We start from the raw sequence: 20,071 nt of genomic DNA on the forward strand, positions 1-20,071 counted from the left end.
GTGTGTGTGCATGATGGTAATAAAATGCTGTGAATGGGTTAATGCGGCTTGTAGTAAAAAAAAAAAGTGCAATAATACTATAAGTACCAGTGCTTTTAACCGTACACTGTAAATGGAGCGCTACCCAAATATTTGTTTTGTAGGTATTTTACAATTTTGAAATTCCGGTACATTTTAGATGTGCAAATGTTTACCAAATCAGTTTGTCAGCCTGTCGCCATGCTTCATATCAGTCTTTCCAACTCAGTCGCATTTTAGAACCCTTTAGCAGATATATGGACAATAAGTACAAATACACATTTTCCAAAAGCCTTAATACATCACATTTTATTTAAGCTTAGCAGAAACTTACAAAATGCTTTGTTGAAAAAAAAAAAATACATTTAGCAGGAACTGCCTTAAAGCCCTACCAGCTTTATGAGGTTATTTGATATACAGTAACTCACATGATCCCCAGTCTTCAGAGAAATGTCAGCTCATCATTTACAGCTCACTGCAAGCTATAAAATCTGACTGCCTTAGTACAGAGGAATGTGATGACCACATCTTCAGTTGTTCCATTTGTCACCGTGACCTGCTTAGTAATCAACCATCTTAAGCAGTGAATGATTCTTATCTGTGGCCACAAAATATCACTGGTGTGCATTCAGTCATACACTGAGTGGTTTTGTGTTGCTTAAACTCCCAGCTGTGTCTTGACCCTGAGGGATCTGTGAAGGGAACAAAAGTTGTAGTTATTTAAAAAAAAAAAAAAATGAGCAGAGAAATAACATTAAAATGTTGCTAATTTTGAAATAATATGTACTTCTTTTTTTTTTTTTAAACCAGGTTTCAGGGGGAAAAACAAACAAACTTGCTTTTCCTGTCAAACAAAGGTGCCATCCTTCTAGGTAGTTTGTGCTGATACTATTCTGAGGTTCTACAAGACCATATTAGTTATTTATAAATGTAAAACAATATTTTGTGTGAATGCTTTATTAATTTATTACATAATCTGAAGCAATGTCAGTGCAGAGAATCAGCATCAGTATTCCTAAAAACAGCTGTAAGGTTTTGTATTTTTTCACTGTTCCCAAAAAAAAAAAAACAATCTGTTGTAGGGAGCTGCTGTGGATTTATTTCTCATACTAAATATAAGTTAAGATATACAGTTTTGATTTTGTAGGTTAGATGACAGAACTTAAATAAAATATTTAAGTTAACCTTCACAGAAATACTTCACCCCAAGTTTACAAGCAGTAATTACAGTATACAATTTTATCACTACTATAACTCCATCTAGTGGAAACACTGAAAATCATTTCACAATAACCTGCTCCTGAAGAATGTACTCACTATTCCAAGATAGGATCCTGATAAATCGGGAGGAGGTGAGCTCTGCGTGTAGGCCTGATTTTCTGCACGGAGCTGCTTCACTTTGTTCTGGAGGTGTCGTATTAGCTTAAAAGAAGCCATGTCTGAGGGGCTGCAGGGGGAGCTCACAGCTTGGAGGTAGGGAGAGTTAAAAGATTTCTGGGGTGCCTTAAAAGAAGGAACATACCAGGATTTTTCTTAATAACACTGAGTAAGTACACAAACATTTTGGGTTTCCAAAAGAGCTTGATGCTAATGCTCACACAAAGTAAACATTTACCGTTGCACCAAGGATCATTTCTTCTTCAGGCCCCTCAGGCTTTCTCTGCCTCTCCTCTTGCGCTCTTGGTGCTTTTCTGGGGAAAACGCAAACTTAAATTTGGATGGTTGTTATTAAGTGACTAACATAACTGCATGAATGAGTTACAGGCTGCATATGTATAAATTTGGTTCTATGGTCTAAACATCATATCACATTGAGCTGAGGTGAGATCATGCTTTTGCATGGAAAAGCAGCTTTTTAGTATACCACCTATCATGACACAAAGTAACCTGCCCCTCAGCAACTTTGCTTTGCACCTGTGGGATGACAAAAGTTAGCACAAAAACTGTACACACGTCACAGTATTGTTTGATTTCTGTTGTGTTGACCAATAAGATTAGGAAATTATTGCTACACAATACAAAGAACAAAAATGACATGGCTCCATTCTGATCTTAGTTTGGAGGATGCTGTTTTTGTGGTGAGCATGTTACCTTTCCAGCTCAGCTGTCAGCTCTTCTTCAAACTTGCGTGCCAGGCGAGCTGCGGTCTGTCCTTTCCATTCAGCCATGCTCCTCTGAACCTGCCTGAGCTCCGAGTCTTTTGCCTTCAGCTGCTTGCGGAGACACGCTGCCACTCCTCCTCCATCACTCATATGAACCCATTTTAAGCTGCTCAACTCCTCAATGTGTTCCTGCACAAATGTCACAGGGAATTACATTTCCTCTAATGGTGTGTGTGTGTGTGTGTGTGTGGTTTTTTTTTTTTTGTCTATTTGTATAAACATGTTGTAATTCAACACAAAGCTTGTGGGTTCATACCTGAATGAGACGTTCTTTTACAGAATTCAAAACTTGATCTCTCTCCAGCCTCAGCTGTTGCCTCTGAATGCTCAGTTCTCGCTCCTGAAAATATTAAATTTTCACTGTATATATAAATATAAACATTTAATGTGCCGCATGCGAAGCTGAAACAATACCTTTTCTTTTCTGAGCTGCTTGTTGGTTTGTTTCTGAGAATCCAGCTCTTGGTGCAGATAGCTAATAAAGTCCTTGAGTTGCTCTCGTAGTGTTTTTAGGTTTGTAAGAGCCTCGGCTACTGTGACACTGCAAATTGCAGAGATACGTGCATTACAAGCCAGTTACCAAAGACAAAGTATGCAGGTCTGGGCAAAAAATTATACCTGGGGGGTAGTTTTCCAGGACTTTGTTTGGCTCCACTTTGTTCCACTAAGAGGTGCAGATGCTGGCACTCTGCTGCCAGCTGCTGGGTCCAGTGTCTCAGTTGCTGCTCCATCTCAGCTGTGATTTGGTTATGGCTGCTCTCCCTTTGTTCTAGCATTACCCGGAGCCTGTCTGCTTCTTTAACTGCCAGTTGGACGTCCTTCTCAAGCCGCAGTGCTGTCCTCTGATTCTGCTGTGACCACAGAGCACACCAGGTCAGCTTTTCTAAGAAGGCACATGACACCGTGAGTTTGAATATGATTGCTTTCTTGGCTTTTCTGCACCTCTGCCATCTGTCGTCGTGATCTCTGCAGCTCGGCCTGGTGTTCCTCTTTCAGTGACTTGCAAATTGCAGCCAACAAGGACTCCTGGTCTCTCTGCTGTGCACAATGTTCCCTCTCCAACTCCTGTATTTTCTTACAGATAAAAACGAAGTCATGCAAACATGGAAAGAAAATCTGTTTAGATTTATCTAAGACGGTAATTTTACATGCCATGGTTGTGAGTGCCTTTACTGTTTTTACTGTTCTTACTGTTTTTAGTTGCATAACCTGATGTTGAAGAGCCAGTGCTTTACTCTTGTCTGCCTGCATTTCACTCCTCAGGTTTTCCAGGACTTTTTTATTTTGCTCTTCCAGTATCCCACAGTGCACCTGCAGAGCTCCCATTTTTTCTGCCTCCCACTTCCTCCTCTCCTCCTCTACAGCTTTGTGCAACTGAATGGGAAATGGGGGCATACTGTGCATGTCATCCAATTATGGCAGAAAGGTTACATATGTTAGTCAAAGGATTGTCAGTGTACCTTTTCCAAGGCTTCTACATGCAACTCCTCTTCACGTTTCTTTACCTCCTCCTTCTGCTGTTGCAGAGATTTCTTGAGCTTAATGACTTCTTCTTCTTTTAGCTTCCAAAATAAGAGAAGATCACCTCTTAGAAATAACTCTGTTAAATGTTTTTACTAGTAGTATAATGTGTAGGGCAATAACCTTGAGAATAGCATGACTAATGCACTCATGGAAGTGCAGTGTACTTGAGATACCCCAAAAAGTTCTCCAGTATGCAAAACAATTGCTTTTTCCTCTTCAGCCTCATTATGAATTCAATGAGGAATCATTAATAATTTTTCATACTTATCTGTTACCTTTTGGATTTGTTGGTAATGAGACAAAGATATAAACTCTGAAACCCACAGCACTTACCATTATTCTGTGGGCCTGCTCCTCAACTTCCTTCAGGGCTTTGTGGTGCTGCATTTTCAAGTGCTGTTGCTCCACCTTCAGTCCATCTCTTTCTGCTTGTAAGGCACCACATTGCTCCTGTAAATCTAGCAGCTGCAGCTCTTTCCGAGCCAACATTTTCTCCATAGTACCCACTCTGATCTTATGTTCTCCTAGCTCACCCTGCAGCCCACTCACTTGAACCTCAAGTGCCTAACAGGAAGAGAGACAGCAATAAGCAATATTTATATATACTGCATTAGAAACATGTATGTGAAAAAAAGATGCTACCTCAATCTGCCCTGTTTTCTGCATCTGTTTTTCTTCCAAACAAGCACATCTGTTCCTCAGTGAGACCTCTGCTTCTGAGGCCCTTTGGAGCTCTTCATAAGTCTCCTCTAATTTCTGCTCCAACATCAAAACATATTCAGAGACATTTTAAAACACAGATATTGAGTCTGCTTTTATGCAAACAAAAATATATTCTGCTTGTTAAACTTTGCTCAAAATATAATAAGAATTTTAAAAAAGCCCAAAATGAAATGCAAAAATGATAAATCCTAAACTTAGTGATTCAAGATTAGATTCTCCAATTGCGCTGTTCAGAAATGATCATAAATATTTCTGTCTATAAAGAGAACATAACATAACATTTAGATGGAAAAACACAATTTAGTGCTTTTTGATTAAACAGATGTGTTTTAATAGTTAACTTGTTATGAATTATTTGTTGAGTACCACTGCAAACAAAGCCATTAGTTAGCCAGCACTTTCATGGTTAAAATGTTTAGTTGTATAAAAAAAATGACTAACATTAAACCAAAAATACGGTTGTAGTAATAATTTTGTGTTATTGTAGTTATTACACAGTGTATGAAAGGGCTACGACACCTCTTGCATGGACTCTAGCTTTTCTCTTGCACATCGTTGCTCAGCAAACAACTGTGTTTTGGCACCATCCAGCTGTCTTTCCAGTTCTTCCCTCTCCATCACTGACATCTTGACACTGTTCTGCTGATTAAACAACAAAAAAGACAAAAAGTGATGAAGTAAGAAAAAACTAAACTAATGATCAAACTACTAATTGCTGGAATTTTTTTTTTGTTTTTTTTTTTGTTTTTTTACTGGTTTCAAGCAGGACTCATCCTGAGTTGCAAAATCTTCTTGGGCATCTCTACCCTGGAGAAGACAGGATTCTTTCTGCCTCATCTTCTGTAGCGGCCCACCACTACAAATGCAGTACAATGATGTTTTAAAGAAAACGCTTCTTTACACAGGCCAATATTATGTTGATTCAGTGAGATGTTAGCCATGTTGATGCATATGGCTCTGGATGAGACAGTTAGGAGTAGATTTATACCCAACAGACTTCCTCTCTGCTTTGCTGTCTCTCTGAACAGACTCCATAGTCCTCTTCTCCTCCTCCATCTGTGCTGTCTCCACAGCCAGTCGCTCTAACTCCTGCAAGGCATGCTGCAGCATAAACCATTAACTGTATATATTAGTGAGTCTTCTGCACACATTCTCCTGATAAACTACTGAAGATGATGGAGTTTACCTTCCTTTTCTGCCTAAGTTCAGAGAGGCAGCGCTCAACATCTTTTGCCTGAGCCTTCTTCAGCCTTAATGTCTCCTCCTCTTTCTCACATTTCTAAACCACACACCAACAAGCTAAGCAACATCTCATACACATGCACATAGAAGAATTAATACAGCTGACAGAATATAATACATTACAGCAGGAGGTTTATTCTTACTTTTCGGAGGTTAGACAATCGGCCCTTCATCTTCACCCATTCAGATTGCATTGTCTCTAGTGTCCTCTCAGGCCTGGACTTCCTGCTCCAGCTGTTTATTTCTTCATCTGTGTCACTTAAATGACTCACAGTTCTAGAAAACCAAAAGAGAAGAATCTATAAATCTGAAAAAAGTATTAAAAAATATTTATAAGACAAAAAAAGCACTTTTCATTCATATTCAAAGGTGCTTTTCTGGCAGGACGGTTTCTAAAAACACTATTGCCAAAGCATCAAAATACAATTTAGTAAAGTATCACAGAAGTAGAAAAAAGAACAAGAAATTAACAGAACAAGAAAAACTGATACATATAATAATTAATTCAATTCAATTTCAGTTTAATTCTGTATGCTTAATAAATACTTATATATTATATGCATGTGTGTGTGTCCAGGTCATTCACTGTCCCTCAGGTTGTGGTATGTTGATATATATATTGGGAAGTCAGGTATACCCTGTCTCCTTCTCCTAGGAATATTCCTAATGTGGGGATGTCGTTTAGCTCACTGAAATGTGGAATTACAGAACTGAATTGGTTAAAGTCAGTGTTCCTTGCTTCACTGAATGATTTGAATTTTAGGAGGAAATGCCTCTCTGTTTCAGCCTCACTTGTTACACATTATTATGTTGATCACATGTTCCATTTTCTTTTGGGTTCCGTGATTTTTTTTTTGGTCTTCATTACTCGATTGCCAGTTTGTGGTCACCGAGCCTACGCTTGGTTAAGATCTGTCTCTGCTGTCTATCTCTGACATTTTATGTGTTTAGGGTCAGACGACGTTGTAGTCCGCTGTGGTTTTTAGTTTCTTCTTTCTGGATTTTTGGATAGGTTTCTTTGCGTTGTGTTAAAATGTCGTTTACTTCGGTGCCGGGGTGGCTTAGTGGGTGAGCAGGTGACCATGTATGTCGCATGGCTGTAGTGCAGGCGGCCCAGGTTTGTGTCTGACCTCTCTCTCTTTCTCCCCACTTTCCTGTCTCTCTTGACTGTATACTATCCAATAAAGGCCAACAACAATTTTACTCTGATTGGCATTTGGAAAGCTCAAGGTCAAGGTGTGTTTGAGAGGTGGCAGTTCAGAATCCTCACCAACTGATCTGAGGGGCTCGTTTTATGGTTAAGCTAAAGGAATGGACCCAATACTTCACCACCATACACCCCACTACCCTACAGCACAACGGGCAGAATGGAACTATCAAATTGGAAGTTATAAATTTTTCTCTTTGGTGCATTTAGAGCTCTCAGAGCTTTTTCTTTTAGTCAGTTCACTGCAGTGTTGAAGTTTTCTGATGCTATTATGGTTATACCAAGTTAGGTACAGGTCATACTGTGTTCAATCATTTGATTTGATTTTTTTTTTTTTTTTTACCTGTATGTTGCTCTCCTGTTACGCTGAGTGTTACGAACAGAAGGACTTCTGCTACATACATGTCCATAAGAGGATCTCTGGACTTTGGGAATAAAGATGAAAAAAATTATTTGACACTTCATTACATTGTGGATTTATAGTAATAACAGTAATAACATAGTAGTAACAGTAATAACAGTAGCCAGCTCTTACTGGACCCAGACTGAGGTTCACTTTCTTCTTGTGTGGTTGTGTCACAGTCAGTCTGGTTGCTACACTGGTCATTCATGTCCATTACGGACTGAATAAGAGTACGCCACCCTAAAAAGAGTGAATATTTTTTTTTGCAGATATTACCCTTCAGATGTAAAGATTTTGTAATTATCATTCATTACCTTTAAATTTTTCAGTTTGTGATAACAGTTGGTTTGACTCTCTTTTCAAATTTGGATATTTTATATCTAAACATATGTATAAACTAGTTCACCTTCCATATTTTGTCTCTTACCGGGCCACTTGTGCATGTGCTGCCTGACTTGCTCAGTGCAGACTGTGTCAAGGTCGCTGTCAATGGACACGGCGTCAAAGCTCAACACAGGTACCCCTAAAAAAGGAAGAAGCAGCCCACAGTCATTGTTTCAAGTAAGCACTGGTGTGCTAGGCTGTGCTTGCAAATGCGGTGCAATCTGTGTGCGGTACCTGCCAAGCACCTGGCTTTAGGAGAACAGCTGTTGTTGACATTTTCAAGGTCTGTTAAAACCTCTGTTCTGCGGGAGACTGAAATGGAAGGGAGGAAAACAAAATATATGCCAGGCCTGCTGAAACATCTAAGGTGAAAGAACAAATGAATGAAAGAACAAAGAAAAAAAAACTACAGCTCACAGTATAAAAGTTTTCATTCATACTTCCAAAAAAAAAGTTAGTATTCCAGCCTCCAGATAACATCAGAGAACTCTACTAGCACTTATGTTCATTTATTCATGCAACTTTAAATCCACTCAACATTCTTCTCCATGGTCAGCAACTGCATGTAGCCACTGGGGTCACCACCCCCATTTTGAGAACCACTGGATTACTGTAGGTTATGGGTATCCTGAGTTGAAAATTTGGTCTTAGGTCAGTTTAAAAGCTCAAATCCAGAATTGTAGGACATTAATGTAGGGAGTGTGATATAGTTAATGCTTTGGGTTCACATCGTATCCATTCATAGATGTGAGTTCATTTTTTGAGGCAGGGTTTTTTTTTTTCTCCCCCAAAAGGATTTTTAAACAGGTCGTGCCTTCGATCAAATGTTGAACACACAGATGGACAGACATATAGCTGAAGGACTGGAAGACAGATGGATATTTTTTCTCTCAATCCTCATCCTTTTCACTAAGCAAAGTTTAGAGCACGCCTGAAAGCATACAAGCTTGTCTCCCAAAGATTTTAAAGATGTGGGCTTGTACATACCACTGCTGTCATCTCCAAGCCTCTGTGGTGATTTGTATCTCTCTCCAGCTCCTGCTTTCTCACTAGCCTGCAATATATTTGCTCCATTTGTTCTGTGAGAAACACAGTTCTTCTTTTTTTGACCTGGCTGGTTTGACTGGGAATGCTGAGCAGTAAGTGTGTCGTCACTACTTTCCCCAGTTGTTTCTGATTCTCTTCTCTGAATATTAGAAACATTTTGCTCATGTTTACTTTGGCAAATGTTGCTGTCAGAGATATTTGTCCCCTCACTCTCTTCTTCTCTATCTAACATTTGCACACAGCTGTCTGGTAAAGTCAGTTCTACCATCTCCTCTCTGAAGCGTGTAACAAAGTCCTCAGTGCAGATACTGTCTGAAGGAGGGTGTGTTTCTTCGGCCAGTTGTCCATCCCTGCAGGTGTCTCCAAGCAGCCTCTCAAGCCTCCAGATGACCTGCTCCCTACAAGACTCGATCTCCTGTTTGTCTCTTCTTCTTCTGTCAAACCTCTTTTCACTTTCTTCATCACTTACAGGATCTTTCCAGCAGCCCTCGGTATTCTCTGGGGTAGAGCAGACGAGAGGTGGTGTAAGGAAACGTCCATCGTGTTACATTGAGATAACACAGACGGTACAGTGCTGTGCAAAAGTCTCGAGCCACCAATACTTCTTTATATTTTGCATAGATTCAGCTAAAGAAATGGGAACAAATTATGTGTTTATGCAATAGGCTGCTAGTAACAAAGGTGGTGGCTCAAGATTTTTTGCACAGTACTGTACATTTTTATTATTTAATTATATGACACCTGGTCAACTCTAATATTAAGCAGCTTCCTGAATTATGTTTAAATCTAGCAGCAACATTTCCAGAAAGGTTAAAGCTGTCGTACACTTTCATTTTAAACCATGTTCCAGCTTTTTTGGAAATAGGGTTGTATTTGTTTCACTTGTGCATTTAAAAAAAATATATATATTCACCACCAGTACTAATCACTTCCATTACTGTAAGATATTTCCCTCATAGACTATAAAAAAAGACCATTTCAATTAAAAATACAGAAGTTATTTAAAAGATTTCCCTATAACTGGTTCTGATATTTAAAGATTACCATATGTTTGCTCCACTGTTGAAGTGTGTATCACATTTAGACAAGACATGGGGGTGTCATTTTGTTCAGTTGTACTTCCAAGGCCTGTATCTTTGCTCAGAGACTGATTCCAACCAAGAAGCACTATTAAAAACAAAAATCAAGGAGATTATCACATAGATAAAACAATATTTAAATCTAGTATAGATTTGGTGTTGTGATATAAATTACCTGCACTATTGCAATCAAGCTCACATTTTTGGGGCAGGACCTGGATAAATTAATCATACTTGCTTATTATTATTATTATTACCATTATTACTAAAATAGCCTACATATGCAGAGAGACAAAGTGACAATCACAGACCTGCAACTGACCAAGCTGAGCATCCAGTGCATCTAAGAGGCGGTCACAGTGGTCAAATCCATATACACTGCGGTTGTCAATGAGATCTAAGAGGGAGAGAAAGGTTAATATGAATGGATGCACATCCAAAGGTGAGGAATACATCATAATGCTTTTAAATCTTCAGACCAGTGTACAGAAGCTTCTCAGGATCTGCTGCATCTCTGTCTCCTCCTCCATTAACTGTACCAGCCATGTCCTGTAGGTGAAGACAACTGTATAAACCAGCAGTTAGGTCCGACTGAGCAGTCATAAAGAGAGAGAGAGTGTGTGTGTGTGTGTGTGTGTGTGTGTGTGTGTGTGTGTGTGTGTGTGTGTGTGTGTGTGTGTGTGTTTGGGGGGGAGGGGGTTGCCCAGTTGTCCAGGAAACCAAGACCATTTGTTAGCAGGGCAAACTGACTACTTTTCACAGAGGACACTAAATCCCCGGGTCTCCGCGTCTCTCTGACCAAAATGAAAATTAAGTCCAAATGCTGTGAAAGTTAGGACTCGGGACTTTTGCATGCATTTAGCCGTGACTGAACAGCATGTAATTAAGGAAAAAAAACTGTACTATTAAGGACTATATTTTTTCATCCCCGGCCACTTAAGAATCAATGAAGACTTTGCTGTAAGCGGAGTGATACTTTCAAAGTACGTACAACACATCAGGAATGAGACTCCCAGCAAGTACTGAACCACAACAGCGGACCAGTCTGCCTGAAACTCCCCTGTTCAACTTTCATGTTTCTGGATTATCATATGCAAACAAAACGCACCACGATTATACTGCGGCAAACACGCAAAACGTACTTACGTTAAAAAAAAAAAAAGCACGGGCGCTGAGACTTGCAGTCGATGCCGAACTTGACTCTACGGTGCTGAGGAGCACACTTGTTGCTGCTGCTGCGGTTGATTGACGGGAGATTCAAGCTGCCATGGAAACGGTCAAACAGCTCGAGGTACGCCTCGCTCAGGCCTTAGGACTCCGTGGCGCGAGCTACGCAGGTATTACCGCCAAAGCGGCCTTTGATATTTTAGAAATAGGTCTACTCCAGATAGTTTATTTACAAATTGTAACAAAGTGTAAATAACTAAACAGAAAAACCAGATAGACTTCAGGATCGATTTCTGAGAAATCTAACTATACATAAATAGAAGTAAGTATACATATCTTTCAAGTTTAGTCAGGCCCTTCTTTATTAAAAGCCAAACTAACATTTGAGAGGACAATAAGTTTTATTTTCTTAAACTCTGTTTTGGGAGTAGATATTAGAACAAGAGAAACATTCCAAAAACTGACTGAAAATAGAATTTAACAAAACGAATAAAACAAAACTGTACAATTACCATACATTACCAAACCGTACAGAGGTAGGTCCACAAGTATTTGGACAAAAAATAGTTTTGCCCCTGTATAGGACCAGAGTGGACCAGGATGTGATTGAAATGCAGTCTCAGCTTTAAGTCAAGGGGTTTTACAGATGTTTTGCATTAATTGTTTTTAGACTGACTTTTTATGCACAGTCCCACATTTTCAGAGACTCAAAAGTAATTGGAGAATTTACTGATAGACAGTTTTATAGACAGATGAAGTCTGTTCCCTCGTTATTCCATCACAAATTAAGCAGGAAAAAGATCTGGAGTTGATTCCAAGTATTGTATTTAGCTTCTTAAAGAGAATGAAAGCTCAGCCATACCAAAAGACCTGGAAGACCACAGAAGACGACAAGTGGATGATTGCAGGCCATTTCTATAGTTAAGAAAAACAACTTCACAACATATGATATAACCAAGTCAAGAATGCTTTTGAGGAGGTAGGTGAATCATTGTCAAAGTCTACAATCAAAAGATACCTTCATGAATGTAAATACAGAGAATGCAAACCACTGCTTTCATGCAATAATAGGAAGAAAGAAATCTAAAAGCACCTGCACAGTTCTGGAAAAAAAAACTGGACAGATTCAATCAAGATTAACTGAATGGAGAAACAAAGGAACACCTCATGATAGGATGCATATCATGTTATCTGTAAACACGGTGGAGGCAATGTTATGACATGGGCATGTATGGCTGCCAGTGGAAGGGGGGCACACTAGTCTTTGATGATGTGACTGCTGATAGACCTGCAGAGACCCACAAACAAGCAGCAAATTAAGTTGGCTGCAGTAAAGGTCTGGCAGAGCATCTCAAGGGAGGAAACACAGCATTTGGTGATGTCCATGGATTCAAGATTTCAGGCAGTCATTGACTTCAAATGATTTACATCCAAGTATTATAAACAATCCTTATATTTAAAATTGTGTTAGCTTGTCCAGCGAGTTTTGAGTCTTTGAAAATGACAGACTATGGCTGTAATTCCTAACATTTTGTGATTTTTTTTTTTTGTTAAACCCTTTGAATTAAAGCTAAAATCAGTCACATCTTGATTTAAAATTCACTGTGGTTTTCTAAAAGACTTAAGGACCAACCTGTATACACTATATTGCCAAAAGTATTCACTCACAGGTGTATAAAATCAACCACCTAGGCATGCAGACTGCTTCTACAAACATTTGTGAAAGAAGTTACAGGAGCTCAGTGAATTCCAGCATGGTAGTGTGATACCATGCCACCTGTGCAATAAGGCCAGTCATGAAATTCCCTCACTACTTAATACTCCACAGTCAACTGTTAGGTTGCCAGTTTTCAATCGTTACAGACCTCCAAACTTCACGTGGCCTTCAGATTAGCTCAAGAACAGTGCATAGAGAGCTTCATGGAATGGGTTTCCATGGCCGAGCAGCTGCATCCATGCCTTATTAGCATATTACCAGGCGCAATGTGAAGTGTCGGATACAGTGGTGTAAATCATACCGCTACTGGACTGTAGAGCAGTGGAGATGTGTTCTCTGGAGTGACCAATCACACTTCTCCATCTGGCAATCTGAGGTCGAGTCTGGCTTTGGCGGTTGCCAGGAGAACGGCACTTGTCTGACTGCCTTGTGCCAAGTGTAAAGTTTGGTGGAGGGGGGATTATGGCGTAGGGCTGTTTTTCAGAAGTTGGGCTTGTCCCCTTAGTTCCAAAGAAAGGAACTCTTAATGCTTCAGCATACCAAGAAACTTTGGACAATTTCATGCTCCCAACCTTGTGGGAACAGTTTGGCGATGGCCCCTTCCTGTTCCAACATGACTGCATACCGTGGATGAGTGAGATTGACTGGCCTGCACAGACCTCAACCCAAAAGAACACTTTTGTGTGTTTAGAGTGGAGACTGTGAGCCAGGCCTTCTCCAACATCAGTGTCTGACAAAGGCTCTTCTGGGAAAATGGTCAAACAGTCTCATAAACACTCCTAAACTTTGTGGAAAGCCTTCCCAAAAGACCTTGTGGAAAGAGCCTAAAAGAGCTGGCTTATATGTGACCTGTTTAGTAGTTGAAGTAATCTGAAGTAAAATGAAAAACACATTTACCCAAGGTGTAAGCTCCATAGGTAGCCCATAGGTTGTTTGATACAATTTGTATTACATATTTTAACAGGGCTTAGTGTCCTCCCAACAAAGCTGTCCATTAAATATGTACTTCACTACTGGAATTAGCAATGATTCAAATGGTGTTTTCTGCATTCTCATAAAAATGTTCAGGGTATCATGCTGTTTCATAAAGTTTTAACTCATTTTCAGTTCTGCCAGTTAAATCATCTGCTCACAGAAGAAAGAAATCAGAAGAGACAGGTATCCAGTGTCAACAATAACAACTTTATTATCTTCTTCTTTCACTGTTTTGTCTTTGCTGTTTAAAGACAGTGTTAAACGAGTATAAATTAAGGGAGAAAGTACACAATTTAAAAAAAGAAAAAGAAGAAAACCTCAGCTGAATCTGCAGTTAACACCTGAATACACCTTTGTGTATTTGGGAGTAAGAGTTATCAAGGCAGGTCAGTCACCTCAATCTTATACCAGGTCTCTGTTGTGATACGTCTCATAAATTCCATCAATCATACGGATTATTAATATCACCATAATCTCACCACAAAGCTGCGAGTCACTGTCCAATAAGAAGCAGGGTTCAGTTTAGACAAGGCAAGAAACCCCTCCCCCATCCTCATCCGCTTATTTCTGCCTCAAAACTGAGCAGCATCGAATGAGGAGGACGCGTGTGTCGCATGTGCACACAAATCAAACTCGCTGTGCATACAAACCGTATGAAAAACACCAACGTAGGAATAATGGCACCCATTGAAATCAAAACAGAAAATAAAAGCTAAAAACTTAAAGCTAAGAATTAGATGAGATGACAACCATTGAGAGGGGGGTTTATATTTGAACCCTCTGAGATAGGGAAGGCAGATGAAGAGGGTCATTTAGACTACAACACACACTCTCTTCTTATGCTTTGGTTGTTTGTTTTTTCCCCCCCTTTCTACATGAGGCAGACAACCAGTCTTTGAAGCAACAACAGCCACAAACTAACAAATCTACACCTCCACACTGTTTTATTGCTACCGCTGTCCAATACTGTACAGGCCCCCAAAGGGACAAATTCAGTAGGCAAGTCAACATCAAGTACTGAGGTCACCATTTTTTTTTGGAACTATATTGATTAAAACCTAAGATGAGCTCTCCATTACCATTCAAAATATAATATGTATTCTCAAATATAAAATAATCTCAAACACAATATATTAAGGTAAATCTGCAGGGAAACTCAGATCGTTTGGAAAGGGAAATCACAGATTAGCTTTCCATTTGTACAATTTCATCACCGATCAAGCAGCGCTCCCTCACACGTCGGGACTGTGCATGGTGAAGCTGAATTAACTGTGCAATGACAAATCTTTGAAACATCTTTATGAACAAGAAGCAAAGCAGAAAAGGAAATTTAAAGAAATAGCTCAACACTTTGGAAAATGTGCTTATGTGCCTTCTTCTCTTCCAATCTGACAGTAAGGCTACAGACAGCAGTCACTTAGCTTAGAATTAAAAAGACTGGAAACAGGACAGTTTGGGGCCAAAATGTGGGTATATTAGGTTTAACTTCCATCTTTGGAGTTGTGTGCAAGACTACCTCGTGGCCACAAGCGGCAAACTTCCAACAAAGATGTAGTTGAAAATTAGTGGGGCTGATTTTTGGCCAGAGCCAAGCTAGCCTCGCCTTCACTCTGTGGAGTACTGCTAAGCTAAGCTGCTGTCTGTACCTTCATATTTACAATGAGACAAGTCATCTTCATCTTCTCATCTAACTCCAGCAAATAAAGAAAAAAAAAATTCCAAACACTGCGAACTTTTTCTTTAAACAAGTGACAACAAGTGCTCATGACAACCACAAATCATAAGTCTAGGAAAAATCTTTTATGTAAATGAGTAAAAGAAGCCTCTTCTTGCCCCGCTCCATTCATCATCAAGTTAGTTTACTGATAAAGAATCTGACAGGTAAACGTTAAGAGCTCATATTATCACACTGAAAATCTCCTTCACTCTGTCAGCTAAATACTAATCATCGTGCTCTCCTGAAGGAATTTCCTTTTTTACATCTTCATGGCCTGCACATCAGAGGAAATGACTGAACCACAGCTAATAACATGTTAGTATTAAGGACTCTATAAAAAAACAAACAAACAAAAAAAAAAAAAGCAACAACTTTTTTTCAGCGTTAACACAGTTTCTGGCCAAATTGAGGGCACCTCATTTAGTCTGCACAGTCAGGCTCATTTAATCTACCCCTCCTCCATTCTTGACCTCTGCTGTACAGAGAACTCAATACTCAGATTAGTATAATTATTCTTCATTTTACAATATCATCGTTTTATCACAAAATAGTCACACAAATAGACTAGATGGTAGATACAATACCTCCAGCCATGAATTCTACATTCCTAACAATAATTACAAAAAAATATCGACTGTTTTTTTTCAAAACTCTTGTCACCGTAGACTTGTAGTGCACAGGTCAGGGGACTCGTTCCCTTATTCAGTCAGTTAAAGGCAAAAGACTCAGTGTACCTCTGTGAGCTGATCCCAGATCAGCATGTCCACAAATGGCAAATGAGCTGTGGAGAGCCTGGAGCGGCTGCTCGGGCTGTCCTCTGTGGCTGCAGCTGACTGCAAAGTGGAGTGCTACAGGAACCAGCCCTGTCTGCTTCTATAACCTTTAACCTTCTATCAGCTGAAGCCAATCTGGGTTCCTCAGAGTATCCGCTCCAGTCTCAAATCCAGTAACCTCACTGGAAACGTCTGAACGACAAACTAGTGAGGGATGTATGCTGTGGAACTAGTGAAAAGAAACCGGCGTATTCCCGGATAATGGTAACTATTGAATGTCTCAGTGATTAGCAGACTCAATACTTTGTACGATCACTGAGGATGACGCTAATCAAAATGATCACCAATGATATGGCAAGTGTTGCTATGGGAGAGCACCAGAGGACAAGATAAAGTTCATGTACAGAGCGACATTTTCTCAACATCAACACAGAGATATGCACTAACCTCTAGTCAACCACAGTGAAAAGTGCTTATTCAGGTCTTTGATGGAGATTCCCATTAGACTGATATGAGTGTTTTAATGTTATACCACTGCAGTTGCACTAATGTGTTACAATTAAACTACTACTATATATTTTTTCTAATCAGAATCACAAATGGAAAATGTTTGGATGATTGAAACCCAGTGAAGCATAGAGACAACTCATATTTCTAATATGACTAAATATGAACAGACTAATTGCACATCCCAATCCAGACCAAATGAAATAGATTTCTGCATTAATGCATATTTCATTAGTCGAGATAAACCAACCTCTACTGGATCAACATTAGCTGTAGATTATGGAGACTCAATGTGTTGAAAATTAAATACAAATATATTTAGAATTAATCAGTCAGATGAACCAATACAGAAAATGTGTAACAGAACCATAAAAACTAAGAACAAACATGAATTTTAAAAAAGGGATAATACATCTTAATATCTAATATCTTATTTCATTCTAGGAACTTTTAAGACAAAATCCACTTCAACAAAATTTTTTTTCAATTTTTTTAAACTTTCAATGTCACTTTTCCCCCAGAAGCCACCATCTTTAATAAACCCACCGAGGCTGTCAACTCACTGTGACTGACAGAGCCTGTTATGTGACAGATCAGTCACATAACAGGCTCTGCTCCATTTGTCCCCAGAATTCTTGTTGAAACTGTTTTTTATGAATATAATATTAAACACAGAATAAAGTAAAGCTTGTTAGTTGACATATGGAAGTTAATTTTAAAAATGTCTTTTCCCCATTTTCATGGTTATATTACGTACATTTTCTGTAGTTAATTAAGATTATTCTTACATTCATTTCTCTGTATTTAATGAATTTTTTCTTTAATATTTATCGAAACACTTTGACTCTCCATAGATTATAACACATCCAATCAATAGCTGTGACTACTTCAGAGTCATTCAAGCATAAGCCTCTTTCTTAGGCCTCAGTCACAGCCTTAGTTTGACGACCCCCCCCCCCCCCCCCCCTCCCCCCCAACAGCCGCTGGCTGCTATGGAAAAATGTGTATCCCCCAACAGGTTGCTGGCTGTCGCCAGGTGAAAGTTTGTCACAGAGGGTGGTGCACCCGCAACCTCCCTGTGATTGCTTTGGTCGCTGTGGTGAAAAAGGCAACGCAAACTGGAAATGGAAAAGTAAAACTTGCATCTTACACATGCACCCAACACATTTCAAAAGGTGCAACTTATACTTTGTGGTCTCAGTGAATTTTTAGTTTCACTACTGCTTGGTGAGTAGTTGGCGAGTGTCTGCAGAAAAGGCATCATCCTTGCAGACCACTGGCAACAGAGGTAACCTGCTAGCAACCAAAGAAATCACAAAAGTTTTCAATGCAGCACCGTAAACTTCTTTGACACCAATTTCATGCTAGCAACTGCTAGCATCCTCCAGCAACTACCAGCAACCACTCGCCAGCCGATCTCTGAATATACACTTTTCCTTAGCGAGTGGCCTACGAATGGAGTTTTAGCAATCGATTTCACAGCAACTGCCAGGAACCACCCATCAACCCATCGGGAAATACACACATGTTCTTCCTGACCAGTGGTTGTCAAATAGTCATCGACTGGTCTCTAGGTCCGAGCCTTAAGCAATCAAAAGGGGAGAATAATGAGCACTTAAATTATTACCATAAAGGAAATGAGGGGACTAATTAATAAAGTAGGCCCAGATTAATCTCAGTTGTGCTGAATAAAACTGAGGGTGAAGACATTTTTCTTGCAACCACTAAAATACTGTTGTGTGTTCAGTGCTGTTTTAATATGCCTCTTTATTTATTTATTTTTAATGAGTTTATAATCATGAGCTTTGATGTGGGTTTCTATCCAACTGGGAAAACTCTAGTGGCATGAATGCAGAAAAAGTGCATTGTGGGTAGTATTTCCAGCACACCGGAGCATCAGGACTGTGCAGGTTACCTTTACTGTGTGGTGTCACAATTCCATCCACACATGATCTCACTGCTGTTTCAGTATAGTGTCAAAGAGGACTACTCAGGGAACGCCATTTCTTTCTCCCCATAGTTAAAACAGAGTGAGAGTGTACATTTGGAGGTACAGTGTATTCCGAGAGTGTGTGAAACATACACATTCTCATGCTCACAAAAAAAAAAAAAAAAAAAAAAGGTCCATATGGTGCTCATATGCTCCACTGCTTAAGGACCAGAGGTGGAGCGGTTCACTGTCTGATGAGGTTAGGTGTGATCTCAGAGGAGTTCCTGGGTTAGAAGATGTTAGGACACATGCTCCAGTCCTGTCTCTCCTTTGCCTCCCAGTAACCCCCCTTGTACACAAAGTTTGTCTCTCCAGTAAGTGAGTCCCTCCTCTGGTAAAACCACAATGGTTGGTAGCCTTCATACTCTCTACCTATGGGGGTGGAGAAAAAAAACACAGGTGTTAATCCATTCCTTTAATCTAATTACTCTTTAGTGGAGAAGCCACACTTGCAGGCTATTTACAGACCAATTATTTTACCTTCATACAATACATATTAGTTTGGTAAAGAAGCAAATGAGCACAATGTGCGCAAATATGTCAAAACCCGGGAGGATCGTAGTGAAGGAGCTACTTAAAGTTTTGGAACTCCCTGAAGTGAAAAGCGAATCCGTTTCATAAAAGAACAGCAGTCAAAACAAAGGAACAAGCTTTAATAAAAAGTAAAGTGCATCAGAAGTGTCCAATCAAAAAAGCATAATGGCAATGCCGGAAGAAATCCACACTAATCACTTGCTAATGTGGCTTCACCAGAGCACACTGATAATACTTGTAATCTTAAATCTTTTATTAAATGCAACATGTTACTGAGGCCAGTTCTGAATGAAAATGTTGCATGTGTGCAGGAAAAAGTCATTTTTTTTCCTGAGTCATCATTTGGAGAAGTTGACATGAGAGGGGTTTCATGCAGTTCCCACACTGAGGCAGACCACACAGAGTAACACAAAGGATGGCGCGCGTGTGTGAGAGTGTGTGTGTGTGTGTGTGGGAGTGACAGAGGGGTACAGGGCAACCTCCACTCACCAGAGTCATAATCACACTCTGACCATCAATAGAGGGAGGAAAAGAAAGACAAGTCATGGGTACATCAAAAACAATCTGGCCTACGCACAACACACAAACAGGAATGCCACCAGGATGAAAAGTCTCTGCTGAGGTTCGTGTAAAGTTTAAACTATCTTTGATTCTAACTACGTCTTCTTAGCTCTTTTAATCAGCCCTGCCTCCCTAATCTGAACTCTTAAACTCTTGATTCCAAATTATAAAGATCAGGAAGTAAATAAATGATTCATAATTTTATATTATATTATATATATATATATATATATATATATATATATATATATATATATATATATATATATATATATATATATATATATATATATATATAAATAAATAAAACTGCTTATTAATCAGTTTATCTAACACTTTGG

At 39.4% G+C, this 20,071-nt stretch overlaps 2 protein-coding genes across 7 annotated transcripts in view; both read right to left on the minus strand.

The window, feature by feature from the left end:
- Positions 1 to 343: 343 nt before the first annotated feature.
- On the minus strand, positions 344 to 11,034 carry LOC115786101 (trichohyalin). 4 transcript variants are annotated; one of them, XM_030738142.1, is made up of 27 exons: positions 10,936 to 11,034; positions 10,269 to 10,338; positions 10,101 to 10,186; positions 9,965 to 10,004; positions 9,755 to 9,877; positions 8,651 to 9,208; positions 7,898 to 7,975; positions 7,707 to 7,802; positions 7,412 to 7,519; positions 7,220 to 7,301; positions 5,813 to 5,945; positions 5,614 to 5,706; positions 5,416 to 5,516; positions 5,181 to 5,283; positions 4,947 to 5,069; positions 4,347 to 4,460; positions 4,038 to 4,268; positions 3,641 to 3,742; positions 3,372 to 3,554; positions 3,123 to 3,254; positions 2,799 to 3,031; positions 2,595 to 2,721; positions 2,437 to 2,520; positions 2,110 to 2,309; positions 1,634 to 1,709; positions 1,336 to 1,521; positions 344 to 710 (listed from the first exon to the last, which is right to left on the minus strand). In XM_030738142.1, the coding sequence occupies exons 2-27, from the start codon at positions 10,333 to 10,335 to the stop codon at positions 651 to 653; spliced, it is 3,519 nt and encodes a 1,172-aa protein (XP_030594002.1). In that variant the 5' UTR covers positions 10,336 to 10,338; positions 10,936 to 11,034; the 3' UTR covers positions 344 to 650. The 4 variants fall into 4 exon arrangements, with proteins under 4 accessions (XP_030594002.1, XP_030594000.1, XP_030593999.1 ...); XM_030738140.1 differs by having other exon boundaries at positions 2,799 to 3,028; positions 5,416 to 5,528; XM_030738139.1 differs by having other exon boundaries at positions 345 to 710; positions 4,947 to 5,066; positions 5,416 to 5,528.
- A 7,737-nt stretch (positions 11,035 to 18,771) lies between these two features.
- The window catches only part of osbp2b (oxysterol binding protein 2b), a 47,823-nt gene continuing 46,523 nt past the window's right edge, over positions 18,772 to 20,071 (minus strand). For all 3 annotated transcript variants that reach the window (XM_030737553.1, XM_030737554.1, XM_030737555.1), the window contains one exon: positions 18,772 to 19,007. In XM_030737553.1, the coding sequence (XP_030593413.1) occupies positions 18,865 to 19,007 (143 nt within the window). In that variant the 3' untranslated portion in view covers positions 18,772 to 18,864. The remainder of the gene's footprint in view (positions 19,008 to 20,071) is intronic.

Source organism: Archocentrus centrarchus, chromosome 9 (assembly GCF_007364275.1).
Source record: "Archocentrus centrarchus isolate MPI-CPG fArcCen1 chromosome 9, fArcCen1, whole genome shotgun sequence".
NCBI classification, from domain to species: domain Eukaryota; kingdom Metazoa; phylum Chordata; class Actinopteri; order Cichliformes; family Cichlidae; genus Archocentrus; species Archocentrus centrarchus.

Bases quoted from the DNA above. Each gene is read 5' to 3' on its own strand.
- LOC115786101 (XM_030738138.1), bottom strand. From the start codon at position 10,335: ATGGCTGGTACAGTTAATGGAGGAGGAGACAGAGATGCAGCAGATCCT. The intron at 3,255-3,371 runs GTAAGAACAGTA...TTTATCTGTAAG, and splicing joins AGGTTATGCAACTAAAAACA to AAAATACAGGAGTTGGAGAG. The intron at 1,522-1,633 runs GTAAATGTTTAC...CCTTCTTTTAAG, and splicing joins AAATGATCCTTGGTGCAACG to GCACCCCAGAAATCTTTTAA.